At 42.1% G+C, this 18190-nt stretch overlaps 1 protein-coding gene across 1 annotated transcript in view; it reads right to left on the reverse strand.

Moving 5' to 3' along the window:
• Positions 1–18190, reverse strand: part of LOC144828230 (connector enhancer of kinase suppressor of ras 2-like) — a 2060726-nt gene that overhangs the window by 501821 nt on the left and 1540715 nt on the right. The window contains exon 15 of the mRNA XM_078686315.1: positions 6588–6622. Coding sequence (XP_078542441.1) covers positions 6588–6622 — 35 coding nt within the window. The remainder of the gene's footprint in view (positions 1–6587; positions 6623–18190) is intronic.

Consider the following 18190-nt stretch of genomic DNA (forward strand, 5'->3'; position numbering starts at 1 on the left):
CTTAGCATTATCACATGAGGCCTAAACCTCATATCATGACCTTAGGCCTCATCATAAGCATACACATTATGCATTCCTCACAATAGGCATCATCCTATATCCTCAGTGCACCGTTCGCAAGGCAACTTGTAACTATTGGCAATAGGGTACACTTAGCACAACCACCTTATGCCAAGCATTGTTAGGCGGATAATCTTCAGCAATATAGGGCATCATCTCCATAATACATCACACCCCCCTGCACAGGTATGCAATACAGGGCATCATCTCCATAATACATCACCCCCTGCACAGGTATGAACATAACTGCACAGCACGCCAAATCTGGTCCTCTGTGCACCTTAGTGTACACTTACCATCAGCACATGCCCCTTCTGATATGGCCAGCTCCTGTTATCTGGTTGCACCCCATATTGGCACCATCCTGGGTATCAACACCCCTTCATCCTGTGAGGCAGTAATTCCCTATTTCCAGGAGCCTCCGCTCCCTCTAGGAATTGTAGGAAGGTTGTGGCACGTCCCGATCTGGGGCCCCTGGACAGAATCACCCTCAGCACCAGGAAATTCTGTAGCTGCCCACGACCGTTGGGGCACCTGTACAAGGCCAGAATTGTGGAGCCTATCACCACGACGGCCACGGGTGAGACAGAACGAGGAAAAAGAGGCTCAGCCTCACTCACCACTCCCTGGGGGCTAAGCGAAAGAAGGCGTTTCCATCCGCATCCACAACAACTATATGTTTCCAAGGTAGGCGGTCACAGGCACGGCTACAACCCCGTCCTGTGGGAGTTGGACACGGAGTAAGGTCTCCGTCTTCTTTGGGTACTCGCCAGTGTGGGGTAGGCTCCCACCTAGCTTCTTCTCCATGAAACGGAGGGGGGCAGGGATGGAGTCTGCAAGGTTCCCGATTTTTGGGTACACGCGGGACTCCCACGGCACTCGGGCCCGCCTTCCTTCAGGCAACTTGCCTGACTTCCCTTCCGGGTGCACTTGTTATTGGCTGCCTCAGCAGCTTCCTCTTCCTGGCCACGCCTGAGTCAGGCGCTCCTCACCTGGCTTCCGGGCCGGCAACTCTTCAACGGCGATCCCAGTGGCTCTTTGCTAATGCGGGGTGGGTTCCCACTCACGAGACTGCCAATTGCAGGTTGGGCTCCCGCTGCAGGCATAAACCCGGGGTGGGCTCCCACCTAGCTTCAGATCCACTTGAGGATGCACAAAAATGAGGGGTAGACTCCTGCCTCGTTCCAACGCTGTGCAGGGGGGATCCCCCGCTAGGATCCCCGCAGGATGCTCTGGCAGCCCAGTGCTGCGTAGCACACATGCTTCCCTTCTCACGGCCTTGCGGCACCCGTCCTCAGCATGCTGGATCTCCCCCGCCCAGGGCTCTGGCAGGTAGCAGCAGGAAGTGATGTGCCCTTCTCCAGGGCAGAGACTACAGTCTCATCCTTCCTCCCTGCACTTAGCCCCAGGAGGAGAGATTGTTGAGCGCTGAACCAGCGCTCAGCCAAAAGGTCACATGGGGCAGAGCTGTGCTCAGGCAGGCCAGCTCAAAGGGCCCCCTGGCAGGGGAAGTCCCTTGTGGCGGTTCCTCCTGGGGCCCAGCAGCAGCATGTCCCCCCAAGTCACAAGGAAGAACACCCTCATGGGGTCACAGCCCAAGTACTTATACACCATTTCCTTTGTCTGCCATTGGCACAGGGCTTGGGGTAACTAGCCTGTACTGGTTCTGTTTTTTTTGGAGCACTTTGTTGACAAGGCTCCTCTTCCCCTTTGTCAGGTGGGGGCTCAGTGATTAGATACACCACAGGGGGGTGGAGCCAGCATTCACACAGGCAGGCACAGACCTATCCAGGGTCAGTGGACAAATCTTCCCACTACTCCTAATGCAGATCTTGTATTCAGCCTAACGCTGACTCACCCTGCCCTCCCTGGAGCCACACACATCTAGCCTGCCCCTGTCACTCCAAAGCCAGACATGCAATCCACATCAGGCAGACAGACACATAGCACACACACTACCAATTTCTAAAAGTGGCATTTCTAAAATAGTTATAATAAATCTGCGCACACCATTGCGCAGCATTTATTATTACCATTCCAAATATACCAAACTTGACCATACTGTTCCTCTCATATCAGGAATTACCACTGAAAGACTTATCATGGAATCCCTAATGCATTCCTATGGGAGGGCAGCCTCACAGCAGTGAGAAACCAAAATGGCTGCTTGTCACTACCAGGACATGTCACACACTTAAGGTACATGTCCTACCTTTCATCTACAATACACCCTGCCCATAGGGCGAGCTAGGGCCTGCCTTAGAGGTGACTGACGTGCAGTAAAGACATGGCACACACTTTTAGGTGCCATGTCACAGCAGCAGTAACAATGTGTGCACAGGCCCTGCAATGGCAGAGGCGTGAGACAGGTTTGAAAAGCTACATTGGTAGGTAGCGCAATCAGCACTGCAAGCCCACCAGTAGCATTTAATTTACCGGCTCCAGGTATCTGAGATACCACTTTACAAGGGACTGACAGGTAAAATAAATATGCCAAACATGTGTAGACCAATCTTATCATGTTTATCATAGGGAGCACACGCACTTTACACTGAACAGCAGTGCTAAAGTGTCAAGAGTCCTAAAATCACCAACACCATGTCAGAAAAAAGGCTAGGAGAAAGGCAAAAACGTTCAGGGATGACCCTGCCAAAAGTGCCAAGTCCAACAGTGTCTTTTTCAACTGTATGTTCCTATTAGACAATTGTGTTCTGCTGGTAAAAATCTGTTGGTTATCCACAGATGTTGGAGGACAAGATGGGCTGGGAGATCTTTGCTGTGGTGGCAGCTTAGCTTTGGAATACTCTCCCTCAATCCATCTCCTGCCTGGAAGCCCATTTTCCTCTTTGTAAGTCCTTGAAGTCCTGGCTTTTTGCCTTGTAATTGTTAATGTAGCGTAGGGATGATGCGCTCGCCCCCATGTAGGCTTGGTCATTCACTTTGTGAGAGAACAGAATAGCTGTTATTTGTCAGGTCACCAGAACAGAAAGTAGGCCATAAAAATAGCTTGCCCTGATGAAATCTAACTCGCCATAGCGAGCGGGCAGTACATTTCTCGAGCCCTATTAATGTTTTAAAAATGTTTAAATAAGTTTTATATGCTAAATTGCTTTACCTCTTTAGTTATTTATTACATTTTAAATTCAGGTTGTGCTTTATTGGACAATGATGATCCATATCTCAATACAGAAATCATCAGAAGCTGTTTTATTGTCATCATTATGGATATTACTACGTTCAACGATCTAACAACCCACAGGAAGTATATAACTTTACGCATTGAGAGTACTGCAGAATCCCACTGGTTAACAGTGCTAAAAGTTTTCAGAAAAGGTTTTCTTATTTTAACAGTGATGAGAGATCCATCTGTATTTTATTATTCCTATGAGCCACGAAAACTGAAAACAAACCTGGTTACTAATAACACATTTATTTATTCATTATAATTTATTGATTGTTTGTGAGAACAAGGTTATGCATATTGGAAGGAAAATATTAAGGACTAAAAAGTGTATCTGAAACCACGTGCATGTTTTCAGAATCTCCTAGACATTAAAAACACCATCAATTGCTAAAATTAACTTAACACACTTTACAAACTGGAAATAGACTTTTGGCTAACAGACACTGATATATGCATGTTTAGGTGTCTGGCTAAAGCTACCGGCCAATTAGCATACAGACCACCCGAAATATAACAGATTTTCCCTTGACAGATTTTCTCATGACTAGATCTACTTTTGGTGTAGGGAAACTTTGCCAAAGATAGCTTTGATTATCTATTTGGAGTGCGGTAAAAAACAAACCTGTCAGAGCATAGTGAAGATATTGATTTAAATTACTTGAGGTCTTAGTTTAACTTTGTGAATTGAGCCCTTAGACTTCAGGTCTAAATTTACCTCCATGAATTGGCCCCTCTGTCACAAATATCCCATCCACCGTTTTGCAAGTACATTATATCTAATGGCACTTGTAATATAGCAGATAGGATAACCGTCATGTTTGCGATGGAGTAACACATTAGCCAAACTTCAAATAGGCCCCTAGTAACTTGCGAGCTACGATGCCTGTGCCTAAGAGCACCTTCCCCTACTCAATATACACCATCAGCCTGTTTAGCACATCCCACACGGTCATTTCTATGCAGGTATTGAACCTGGCAAGTCTAACACCACTTAAACATTGAAAATAACCAAACAAATAAATGATGAAATCTCTTCGATATGTCTTCAATATACTTGTCGTATACAGGTGCCATTCACTGTATTTCCTCGTGCCAACCATGGTGAAGACAAAATAAAAGTTTTAAAGAACAAGTGGAAAAAATATTTGCTGTAGAAATTGAAATTATACTTGGGGAAATTACACTTCCCAACCCTGTCAATTTTATCCCTAATAGCAATCATTTGTAAGTTAACACTATCATGCCCAGAAATAAAGTGACTGATAAAATGGAAGACTGGTGGACTTGTTACACTAATAGCAGAACCCGCCATCAGTGCTTGAGGAAACACCTGAAAACTGAGTGGTTCAGACTAGCCTTTGGATAAGGGTTAGACTATTTGAGGATGCTGATGGAGGAACACTGAGAGGGGACCACGCCTCAATGTCCTGCTTCTATTTATTTATTGTTTTTTTAATACTTTCAAAAAGAAGCCACAGGATTTTTGGGGAGATTTACAAAATAGAATTACATCCCACCAGAAGGGCTTACTTAGGACACAAAATGTCAGTAGCAGAAATATGTGCAAGTGTAAAGTAATAATAACTGTTAAACTATCCCGGAAAGTCTATTTCATATTACTCATGCCTAACGTTCGAAGCTCTCAAAAGTGTTTTACACGCAATGGTGTCTAAAACGTTAACATAAATAAATAAACATGTAACATGCGACACCCTTTTTAAGGGGCCTCAGTATACTGGGGGGCTAGCACTGAATTTACCATCTCGAGTTGCTTATTGATGGTCTTGTTATTTTGTATCCCTCTTCAACTGCTGGGCATTCTACAGAAAGTTAAACGGTCCCACGGCAAACTTCCTGGTGACAGTTAAACTTGCCTTCCTCAGGACACAGTAGCGGTGGGCTTAACTTTGAACCACTGCACAATCATGTATATACCGAGCAGGAAAAAAGACAAGGGAAATTCTACAGGTTAAACAAATAGACCAGTAGAAATCAATAAGATACCCTCAGATGACAATTATAAGCTACAACGCCCCATTGAATTAAATAGGGTATTTCTCTATAGCATTTCAGTAGTTTAAATAGCCTCGTATGCAAGAGAATCCACTAGGAACCATTTTAGATAGTCGTGTGGTATTTAAACAGCACAAATAAGTTGCAGTAGACCTTCAGAGTGGTATCACTGCAGACATTTTAACCGTAGATGACTACCACAAAATGTGACATTTCGAACTGGACATCTGAAAATAAGTTCAAGATGTCTTGATGGACGTCATAATAAATTGCTACTAATCGAAACAAAATGACAAATTCCAGCTCTGGGTCTGCACTCTGCTGTTGTTCTGTGAGGCCAATGTGTTTGAAAAATGAAGACAAAAGGAGTTATTTTCTGAAAATAGGCGATGGTAGTTTAACAACAGGTGTCATGTTGTTCAGATTGATAAATTGCTGGGTTGTGGCATTATCAGTGCTTATTTTGAGCCAGTGGTTGCCGGTGCTCCTCACCGGCACTTAATTACCAACACCGGCACGTATTATAATCTGCCACATGGTGGCGCTCTTTGACTGATGAAGTGACTAATTTTACCTGCCTCCCAAGCAATTCTTATATCTTTGGGGAATGGAATAGTATGACTTGTCACACTTGGAGAAGTGCGACAACTAGTCCTTGTGTTGGTACTGATATTGTCAGCGCTGGCAGCGGCCTCCTGACAAGGACACCAACACTTATTTTTTTACAAATGAAGCACTGGTGGCACAGAGTCTTCAAGGAGCTAGCCAATGAAGGATTTCACAATATGTCTCAAAGTCAGCAGACATCATTCAGGGCTGGATGCCTTTTAGTCCACCAGTCATTTCCCCTAGGGTTAAAGTCCTTGGAGGCCAATTTTGAGAGCCACTCCTGATGCCTCTGTCACTTGCCCCGCTCCCTGTGGTTACGGAAGCAGAGGCTTCAAGAGAGAGAGAGAGAGAGAGAAATGTAGGACGGGGAAGCAAGAGAGGAATTGATCAGAGTGGTATAGGAGAGAGGGAAAAGGGGAAGAGAAGAGAGAGGATGGAAATAAAGACAAAGAGCGGGAGGAGACTTAGAGGGTGGGGATGGTTTGACCATTTTTGCCAGGGCTCCTTTTGGTTCCCCAGTCCGGTCCTGACATCATTGGGACAAAGGAAGATTCTGGAACTCCTTTTGTTGGTGATTGCTTGTTTTCTGCTCTCGCTGGTCCCTTTAAACTTAAATATTTCGAATGTGATAAGATGTGAGAGATATGTAGCTCCAGGAGCATTAAATACACTCCATACAATTTAGATAGATTATTTAAAAGAGATGAAAACGACAACGTACCTTTCAGAGTCCCCGCCGATCGTGTCCCCCGCTCTCTGTAGGAGAAAAAAGAAGTGAGATTTAAAACCTCGATTGTAAAGAAGACAAAAAAAACCACTTCCTCACAGTGAGCACGTCATACCGTACACAGTGCGGTTTCTGGTCAGCGCTGTGTCAGCTCAGGGCTTCTAATAAACCATAAAAAGGCGCACAGTGATACTGAACACATTCATAGTGTTGGAGCAAACATAAGTGTGCCCACACTTTGAGACTACTCCCGTCTCCAGTGCCACGCAGGTGATGAATTGTAAGGGCGAGGAGGGCTTCATGCAATATTAAAATATTGTAATATTCATTGTATTAATAATAAACGTTTTGATATTAAAAAAAAGACAAAAACTCTGTGAGAACAATGCGTAAACTAATGTAGCTGTCTTTCCTACGGAGCCCGTAAGGAAGTTTACTTGCACACTTCCACTGACCCCAATTACAGCTGTATTTTACTACCCACCCAGCCAATGAGCAGTGGAGGCTTTTATGTACCTCGCATTAGGGTCCACAGCAAACTAGCTATGCTACTCGGTGTGCATAAAAAGAAACGGACAAGCCCATCACATAGGGACCACATATTCACCTAGATTGACCTGACCCGACCCCTGAGATACCGACTTGTTTTTTAAATTACTGTGCATGTATGCCGTGATCTTTAAGGATGTTTGCTTTTAATAAAACACAATCAGACTATACAGAAAAGGATATCAGCACATAACGCTTAAAGTTATTCTAAGTGACACTTACTGTCATAGGAAGGACATTTGTAAGAGGCGCGCGAAGGAGGGGGACGGTGGTGGTCGTTTTTTTTATATTTATATTAAGACCGCGCATGAGCCGTGGGCAGAGCGCATATTGGTTTCCGTTGTGGTGTGATCAGAGCAGAGACACATTATCAGCTGCCTGGCGCGAGCACATCATAACTTCTGTTTTTAACCCACTATTTTTCTGTTGCTGCTTTTACTTAGTTCGAGCCTGACTCTGTTTCACGCTGCGGGTGAAAATACATTGTCCTGCAGTGGGTGGATGAGGCTTGTTGTGACCTAAAGGGGAGGATGGGTGTGATAGGGCAAGCCTGGGGAAAAATGAACACGAACAATGAGGTAGCACTGGAATTAGGAAAACTATTATTGTCATAGTTACACAATTTCTAATGATCAATAATCACCTCGAAGCCAATCGAGCAGCTATTATATTTCTACTTTAACCACCGGGACGTGGCCTGCTTCTTTACAACTTACTCTCATTCAGCCATCAATAGTTTCATTCTGTGCAAAGATATTTTTGGGTTAAAAGCTATTAAGCCCTCCCAACCGTCCCGCCGCTCGGTAGAACTCACATCAATACATTTAGCTCTTTACTGGAAAGTATTTGACAATCTCGGCTCTAAGACACCCCACTTAACTCGCTCATGTTTTGGAACCAAGATCTACACCCACTTTGTCGTATTTTGTATTGTACTAAACTTACATAGGATGCTATTTCATCTTGAAGGCTTTTTTGTTTATTAGGAGATAATGCGACTATTTTGGCGTCAGTTATAGTGCATGCTTAACACGACACACTGAAATAAACTACATATGTACTATATTAAACAGTGTTTTAGAGGCTAACCTTAAGTTAATGACGAAGAATACATGAAACAATAACTTTGCTTCCAATGCACTCCCCACAGCATCACATATATTACAAATTAGATCATCAGTGACGTTGTTACAAATTACATAATTCTCATTTCAGAAACCTATACAGGCCAATGCACAAACATGTGCTAAACTGCGTAAAACGCTTTGCTATATTTGTCTCCATAAACTGATTTTTTTTAAATAATTCTAAAATAGTATCAATAACAATTATCGAATCAATTCCTCCCTGAGCACTAATTAGAAATAGATAACCAATATGTAAAGTCCAACATTCAGTCATTTATTCAATCCAATTCAAGAAATGTATGATACTATATCACTTTTGTCACTGACAGAGAGTGAGGAAGATCCTGTGACTATTTCTAAACTACTTGAGGATTTGGAAATTAATCAGAGCCCTAGTGCAGGTAGTGGACTTAAAAATAAATCCAAATGGACCACACAACTTTCACCGGGTAATATGATTGATGCCTTTTACAATGCAGTTAATTTGGATATTGACAAACTGATTGACGAAGATAAAGCTGCTAAATGGTACAACAGCAGGGACAATCTGACGAGGAAAGAAAGGACAGCTTTGAAAACTTTGACTGACAAACATGATTTAATTATACTCATGGCTGATAAGGGTGGAAACATCCTTGTGATGGACAAGGGTGATTATAATAAGGAAGTTCTATCACAACTTAATAATGATAAATATTATGAACGATTAACAACAGATCCCTTACAGACAGTGTCAAGTATGATTAAATGTAAGCTTAAAGAGTGGTACGATGAAACATTACTGGATTATGACAAATATATGTTTCTTAAGGTTGAGTTCCCTAGATCACCTTGTATGTACAGTTTGCCCAAGATTCACAAAAACAGGCAGAAACCACCGGGGAGACCAATTATTTCAGTGATCTGGGGACCCACAGAAAACGTTCGCAATTCATTGACTTGTATTTAAGACATTATGTACAGAATGTACCCTCTCATATTGAGGACACTAAGCATGTATTAAACTTAATGAGTGACATTGTATAGGAATCAGGGATGATACTGGCTACACTGGATGTAGTCTCCCTTCATACGAATATTGAACACCAACTGGGATTGAAGGCAATTGAGAGTTTTTTTAAAGAGAAGACCAGCAGAATATTTTGAGCATACAAGAATGTTACCGGAAATGACGAAGATAGTACTAGAAAACAAAGTTTTTTTATTTGAGGACATGTGGTACAGGCAGAGCTTGGTACTGCGATGGGTTCCAGATTCGCTCCGTCTTTTGCCAACCTCTTTTTGGGGTGGTTTGAGGCGGAGTGGATCTGGGACCCTAAGGGCAGTAAATAGATAGATCAAATTTATTATTGGGGACGGTTTATAGATGACTGTCTCCTCATTTGGACAGGAACAAACAGTGAACTTCATGACTTTTTAAATTATTTGAATACAATGACCTGAACATGAGATTTACAACCCATTATGACTATGAACGTCTCACGTTTCTAAATATTGAATTGTTTGTTGCGAGGGATAAATTATGTGGCAGGATGTTTTGTAAAGAAACCAGCTGCAATGCTCTACTACATGTAGGAATCTGTCACCCGAAAAGCCAAAAATAACGCAATACCATATGGAGAAATGTTAAGGGCACGCAGAAATTGTTCTGAACAGCTTGATTTTGGGACTAATTTGGGGGATATGGTATCTAGATTTAGAGCCAGAGGATATAATATGAGAATAATTGATAAGGCCAAAGAAAGGGCATATAAACTGAAGAAGAAGAGACGCTCAAAACCAAGAAAAAGCCTCCTTCTTTGGGAGACAGGATAGGCAAAATTAGACTAATCACAAATTTTGGCAAGGGGAGTCATAAGTTATACTCTATACTTGAGAAATACTGGCATCTTCTGAAATCTGACAAGGATATTTTGCCATTTCTGAATGACAGGCCCAGTCTAACTTTCAGGAGAGGGCTTACACTGGCAAATATGGTTAGTCCTAGTTATCCCCGAATACCGTCTAGTGAGAACTGACTTAGTAACCAATTGAAAGGTTTCTACTGTTGTGGGAGATGTAGCTCATGCAGGTGGGCAACATAGAAAATTAATGTTTTTAATTACAGTGACACAGAGATGCATACAATTAATACATTTATCAATTGTGATACGCCTTTTGTTGTTTATATCATTGTTTGTACATCTACTAAATTTTATGTAGGAAGCCAAATTAGACGGTTACGAGACAGGATGGTTGAACATTTTAGAGCATTAGAGAACGGGGACACTAGGGGCCAGATGTAGGAGCCAAAATACCGGTCGGTAACGGCCGATTTCGGCCGTTACCGACCGGTATTTAGGATTTGGCATGTAGGGGGCATGTCATTTACAGAATCTGTAAATTTACCGATTCGGTAAATATACAGAATCGGTAAAATACCGAATCGGTAAATTTACCGATTCTGTAAATCAGATGTAGGTGGCACTTCAAAAAGTGCCACAGGCCCTTAAGAGTCGGTATTTTACCACCCAATACTATTGGGTGGTAAAATACCGAATACAGGTGTGCATGCACATCTGTGCATGCACACCTGTGCAATGTGACACACAGACATGCCCTTAGGGCATGTATGTGTGCCACATGTTACACGTGCCTGTATTCGGGGTGCTAGAGGGTGTCAAAGTGACACCCCCTGCACCCTTGCAGGATTCGGTATTTACCGAATCGGTAAATACCGATTCGGTATTGCCCATTGATTCCTATGGGCTTCAAGGCCCATAGGAATCAATGGGCAATACCGAATCGGTATTTACCGATTCGGTAAATACCGATTTTTACAGATTCGGTATTTCTAAAAATAAATTCACCTACATCTCCCTCCTTCTAATTTACCGATTCATAAATACCGAATCGGTAAAATTCGGTATTTATGAGTCGGTAAATTAGAATTACCTACATCTAGCCCTAGGTATCCTATTTCAGCTCATGCTGTGCAAAATTGTGATGACATTGATAATCATAAATTTAGTTTTCATGGAATAGATCATGTAAAAATGGATAGGAGTGGTGGTAACAGGATTCTTAAATTGAGACAGAAAGAGGCTATTTGGATTATGAAATTAAAAGCTGTAGAACGGGGGTTGAATTTTGACACGGAACGGCAATATTTTCGAGGACAATGAAATATGTAAACGGGGAATGTTAATACATGATCTATACGCAATGAGATTTTCTGTTATGTTACATGGAGAATGTGGTTGTGTGTATATAATATACAGGATGGATTAGAAGTAGATAGTGGTGTCAGTATTATATAATAATGCCTATTTATTTACTACGAGGGTATAATTATCTGAAGGAATATGGAGAAAAACTAAATTGTCATGCCATTTTTTTTGACTGTATATTATATTCTTAATATATAGAATGTGACTCTGGGCTAACTGGGTGCACGTATAATAGATTTTTGTATTATGTATAGAGATGTTATACAGATGTGTTCTTTCTTCCCACTCTATTCAACTCTTTGATTATATCACTTCAGTAAGGTGGAGGATCTTACCCTTTCTCTCCTTTTATTTTATATGAATATTAGCTGAGCCTTTATAAATTCAGATGGAATTATTGTGGTGTAAAAATCAAGTGGTATTGACTAATAGCTCTGAACAAGAGTTGGTAAAAGCTCACGGTTGAAGAGTGAGACTTGGTTGATGTAGTGGTTATTACTTTGCCCAACACGAGAGGTCCCAGGTTAGAAACTGGGCACCCGTATTTGGATGGTGGTGTATTTGTTTACTATGTTATATCATATTTTTTTACTTAATTTGTTGTGTACAGTGCATATGATATACTGAGCGGGAGTTGAGGTTGCCCACATAAGATTGGTATAAAACTTGTAATTTAGAAGGCGGAACTCGATTTCCAACATCCAACGGACACGCATATAATAAATATAAATGATGGCTGTGAATCGGGAAACTCTATGGAATAAATGTACTAAATAAGTGGATAGTAAGTTGAATCAAAAATGTGTAGGGAGCTTAATAAAGAAGATGGACATAATGGGGATTGTCCTTAATGACAGTAGATGACAAATCAACAGATTGTAGTGTTTAAAGATATAACAAACATATTCAAATATGGCGCCCAATGTGGCTGTTTGTATAAAGGGAGTAGCAAGATGGCGCGTGAGTAGAGCGCGAGTCGGGAGATAGGTGATGGATATGTCGGGAAGTGGCGAGTTACAGTTCTTGGGACTCATTCTGATACTGCAATTAGTATAAGTGGCGGTGCCTTGCCAGTTATAGTGACTTTGTGATCGTTATTTTTACTGTATCTTATAGTTCACGTACTCGTGATTCAAGAAGGACTACATGATCAACTTGTGTGAAATATGAGGAATCAAGAATGATGGTGAGATGACGGGTCTTAGGAATATTATTGGTTTTATTTTCAACCATGTTTGGGGATTGATTATCTCAAATGGGGGTACTTGTCCCTATGTTTTACAGGAATGATGATGAAACAAATAATTATTTATACATAAAAAGGAATTGTCACAAGAGAGTGTGGTATACAGAGAAAGTGATTTTGGATTACACCTAGGTAACGTATATTACAGGCTAATGGTACAATTGAATTTATGCAAGAGAATAATGTTTTGCATGGTGGTTTTACTTACACGGAAATGGTAGGGTCACGAAATAACGCAAGGGATATTTTTAGTACTGGAGTTTAAGAGGGAGACATAACTACTATAAAGAAGACAAATTAGAATGGGGGCGTCATATTAAGTTAACATCGCTAACCGTTAGGAACCTTAGGAAGAGTGAGTGAAAAGATTAATCTTACTTTACAGTTTGTTGGAGAGGAATGTTTATTGGTTAGTTTACTGTTAATTGATACCATGGCAATATAGGTATAAGAGGGGAAACTTTGGAAATACTTACTTTTTGGAGTGGATCGTAGTTTATGTATACGTAAATTTACTTTTACAGAGTGCTGGTGGATTGGTGTTTCTTATGACAGAACGCTATATAAGCTAATATGATTATCGACATAGAAGGTGACTTATGTAGATTGGCCTTAATTGTTTTCTAGTTCTTGGGTTTTCGTGCACCAGGGTGATGAATTTACTTCAGAACATTATTTTAAGGTTCTTTTGTACTTTTTTGTGGTATTTCACTATTGGTGATTTGGGACTTTGAACTTTCACTTTTTTCTCTAAGACTTGATTTTTGATCTCGGTTAAAATGTCTAAGTAGTTTATGTTAAAGATGCAAACTATGAGGTATACTGTTCTCATGTTATTTGTTTTGGGAGGCAGCCCTGATGAAGTAAAAAATGCCTTAGACTTGCATGACGAAACACGTGTTGGCTGCATTTTGGAACTGTATATAGTTGCATTTGGAAGACAATTTTGTGTTGAATTGCGAACATATCAAGTGTCTACGGCTGTACCAACAACTGGAACACATGGATTTGTAATACAAAGAAATACATTACTGAATTTTGGACTTTACATATTGGCTATCTATTGCTAATTAGTGCTCAGGGAGGAATCGATTTAAGTTTCTGTTGTACAAACCCATGTGGGTATTTGTAGGGTTGTTGGGTAACCAACCTCTCCCCCCTTTTTGGAGCACTGCCAATTACACATTGAATATTTACTTCAGCCCCAACTGTTGTGTACCCTGGCTTAAACCTGGTTACCTGGAGTGTTTGTTTAAATAACAATTCTTGCTTGTTTTTTAAATTGTTTTTATTGCAAATTTTCAAACAGAGATACATTTGCCAAATGTTGGAAAAGCTTCCCTCCCCTTACCCCCACTTCCACAAAACAAAGAGACATTCTCTTACTTTCTCCCACGTCCTCAACGTCCACCTCCAATCATTTTTCCCTAATAAGAGTTCGTGTTACCATGATTCAACAATGCTTATCCAATGTTAGAACTTTAAATTAAAGACATTGTGTGTGACCCTATGACAACAGTAATGTAGTGTGGGCATTTTACGTTGGCTCAAGGGACACTCCATTGACATTCTCTGCTGGTGTGAGAGCACAATGCCCTAGTTTTTCACTTGAGGAAGAAATGCTCCACTTTTACATGTGCCACGGCTTGCCATCTCATAAGGCCTCCACATTTCATTACAGAAGCATGGCGACAGCCTAATGCCTGAGGGGTCGGTTACGATGCCGGTTGGAAAGCATTCCGACCGAATCAGTCTTGGAATGGTTTCCGACCGAATCGGATCCGGGGTGTCCGACTGACCGATTACGTTGCCTCCAGATACGATTTGGTCGGACTCCCATTGACTTTAAAGGGAGCCTGAGTTTCAACAGAATACACAGGATCCCATTGAAGAAAGGGGTGCTGGAGAAAATTGTGCACACTGTGGCCGGCTCCCCTTTGTGCCTGCCACACTGTGCAGGGTTGGAAATAGGGTCCCTTAGGTGCTCCCACGGGCCCCATTCTGAAGCTTCAGGGTATGAGGGCTGCTACGGACCCCCAAAGTCAGATTCTGACAGCCGATCTGAGTCGAAACAACAGATTCGGAACAGCTGTCCGAATCTGACATCCTAATCGCTTGGTCGGAAATGCGGTCCGTACACCTGCACGAGTCTGTTTCGAATGACTCAGTTCCTCTGAATTGGTCGGAAAGGTGGGTTCCGAATCGAATTCTGCAGACCCGAATCCAATTTGGAGCCTTACCGAACAGCATCGTAATTGACCCCTTAGCCTTCAAGAGAGATGCATGAAACTCTGTACAACATATAGCCAGGATGTATCCTTGTTTCTTCTATGCACATGAAGATGCCAGGCAAAGGGTGGCAGAGTGCATAACATTGGAGCCAACTACAGTGGGAGACAGTTAAAATGCAGGTCATAAAACGTGAATGAAGACTTTTCTGGGAGAAAGTGATGTAATTTTAGTTCTGATTCGGGGAGAACATGCACAGGTGGTGGGTACCTGAATTTTTGCGGAGGTGATATAAAAATGACAAGAAATTTGGGGTTTAACAGCTTGCCACTGGTTATGTTGCAGAAATCTTTTCTTTTAAAAACGAGGGTGCCAAAACATAGACTAAATGGTCTGACCTGTCAATATTCAAAGTCATAATCTTTTTACAGTGTACAGTGCTTGATACTATGATCATGATCATCTCTGAGCCAAAAATGACATTGCCAAAAACTTGCTCTTAAAAGGAACTAACATTTGGGACATTGAAGGTCTGATTAAGTTTGATAAAACATGCTTCCTGTCATTTGTTTGTTAAAAATGTGGTCCGTATAATAACGTTGAAACAAACATTAAAAAAGCCTTAGATTTTTAAAATGTACACCCTTCATTTTTTCTCAAAGTTGGATTCTGTGAGATTTAGCAACATTTCATGATCTTCAAAGGGCATTGCATTAGTGAAGTACCTTGTATGTCAAAGTGGTTGTGTGTATGATTTGGGACTGAGATTTAAATAAAATAGGATTGCATTTGTTTTAATTGGAGATGCACTTACAGTGTGAAAGTGACATAAACCTCCCCTTTGGGGATGAGGGGGCGGGGATACCCCCGGTTGGATTGCCTCAGCTCTAAGGGGTTTTGCATGCGGACACATATTACATCACTCATGATATGGTCAGTGACATCACCGATGACATCTCAAATGACATCACTGATGACATTATCCAGTGACTGAGTGTTTCTGAAAAGTTTAAGAATGCTACCTATATATATATGCCAAGGGGTATTGAACAAAACGCGTGGGTGTATGAGTGTCTGTGTGGATGACTTTGTGGGTGCGTGACTGACTGTATAAGTGAGTGATTAAACCTGTCTTAGTGAATGCATGGGTGACTAACTAATCTATATGAATGTTTGTGTCAGTCTGCGATTTTTTGTGTAAGTGGCTACATAGGTTGGTGAGTAGCTACATGAGTGTCTATATGGGTTCATGATTGGTTGTCTGAGTACATATATGGGTCCTGAGTGTCTGTGTGGGTGGGTGGGGTGTGTGTGACTCCCTGCATGGATATGTGAGTGGGTAATTCACTGGGTGAATAGGTTCATGAGTTCGTCTGCAAGGGGCTTTATGGGTGGGTGAGCATGTGTATGGCTGTGGTGGCGAGTGAATGGATGTCTCAATGGTACATGTATGGGTAACTACATATGTGAAAGGAGGTATATGTGAGTGTTGGAGTATATAAGTGCTTATATGTTGAGAGTGAGTGATTGTGAGAGCGGCTTTATGGATGAATGTGTGCTTGTGTCAGTGATTGTATAAGAGAGTAAGTATGTTTGTAGAATAAGTGAGGTGGTGTGTGTATAACTGTATAATGAGTAAATGGCAATGTGATTGATTCTTTGGGTGACTGATTAGGTGGGTGAGTAACTCTATTGGTAAGTGGCAGCGTGTGAGTATCTATATAGGTGTATGAGTGCATATATCAGTGCCTGTATTGATCAGTGACTGCGAGTATGAGTGACTGTATGGGTGAGTGGATGTGTGTGTAGACCTACGAATCAGTGAGTGGGTATGTACTAACTGGATTTGGTGTTTCTATGGTTTCGAGAATGTTAGTCTGTATTTTTGAGTAGGTTTATGAAACATTATATTAGGGTGTGAGGAGGTGCATCAGATATTAAATGGATGACCATGTAAAGAGTGATGTAATATGTGACTTCATCAGCAGTGCATTGTGGGGGTGTGAGTTATAGTTATAGTTAGCTCTTCTAACTATAACAGCCACATTTCTCTGGTTTTATACAAGTAAAATGTGCAACTAACTATAACGTTCCTGAAACCTGTTTTTTTCAGTGAATTTCTAAGATTTTTTAAATGCTAATTTCTAACAATAACGTCCCTGAAACCTGTAATTTTTTCAGTGAAATTTCAGTGAATTTCTACGGTTTTTTAAATGCTAATTTCTAACTATAAAGTCCCTGAAACCATGTTTTTCAGTAAATTTCTAATGTTTTTTAAATGCTAATTTCTCACTATAACATAGTAGTCGCATTTGCAGAGTGGTGCAAAAGGGGTCTAGGCCTCCGACCAGCGCTCAGGAATTCCATTGCATAGGAGTGGTGCAGGGAGGGGGTAGGGCCTCCAGTAAGATGTCAGCTTTTGTTTTCTTTTTGTATTTTTAGAAGGGGGCTGTGTGCCCCCCCCTACTTTTAGTATTTTTTGGGTCCTGGGGACCCCATCCCAGAGGGCCTGACCCATTTTTTTTAACTTTAATAAACGGGAAGGGGGCCGCGGGCCCCCCTTCTGAGGCTGATTTCGGCCCCGGGGACCCCATCCTCCTGGGTATGGCCTCGTTTTCTGTTTTTTTTAAAGAATTTGTACGTGGGGGAGGCTGTGTGGCCCCCATCCCCTGGAGCCTGGCCGGACTTTATTTTTTTTTCATTTGGAGGGGCGTCACTTGGCTACCCCTCCTGAGGCCAATTATGGCCCCAGGGACCCCATCCCCTGGGGCTTTGCCTCTTTAAAAAAATATATTTTTATTTTGAAGGGGCGCTGCGTGGCCCCCCTTCTGAGGCCAATTATGGCCCCATGGATGTCATCCCCTGGGGCCTGGCCTCATGTTGGGGACTGCAGAGGGAGCCCCAAAGCCCCGTGGTCCCAGCCAGCCCCCACATCCTGCGGGAGCCAGCATTGCTTTTAGACAAGGGGAGCTGCTGACATGCAGCTCCCCTTGTCCAAAAGCAATACTGATTTGCTTCATGGAAGTGAGAGCAGGTTTCCTGTTCTCGCTTCCATAAAGCGAAGCAGATTTTGCAAAGGCAGGGCGGGAGCAGTGCTCCCGCCCTGCCATTGCAAATTGCAATGTCCAGGAGTGGGCACCCTGGGACATTGCAAGAGCAGGCCCTAGGGGAGTGGTGGTCCCCTGCGCTAAGGAGGGCTCCATGATGGGGGTCGCGCGGCCCCCTCCCAACTTATAA

This window comes from Lissotriton helveticus, chromosome 4_1 (genome assembly GCF_964261635.1).
Source record: "Lissotriton helveticus chromosome 4_1, aLisHel1.1, whole genome shotgun sequence".
In the NCBI taxonomy this organism is placed as follows: domain Eukaryota; kingdom Metazoa; phylum Chordata; class Amphibia; order Caudata; family Salamandridae; genus Lissotriton; species Lissotriton helveticus.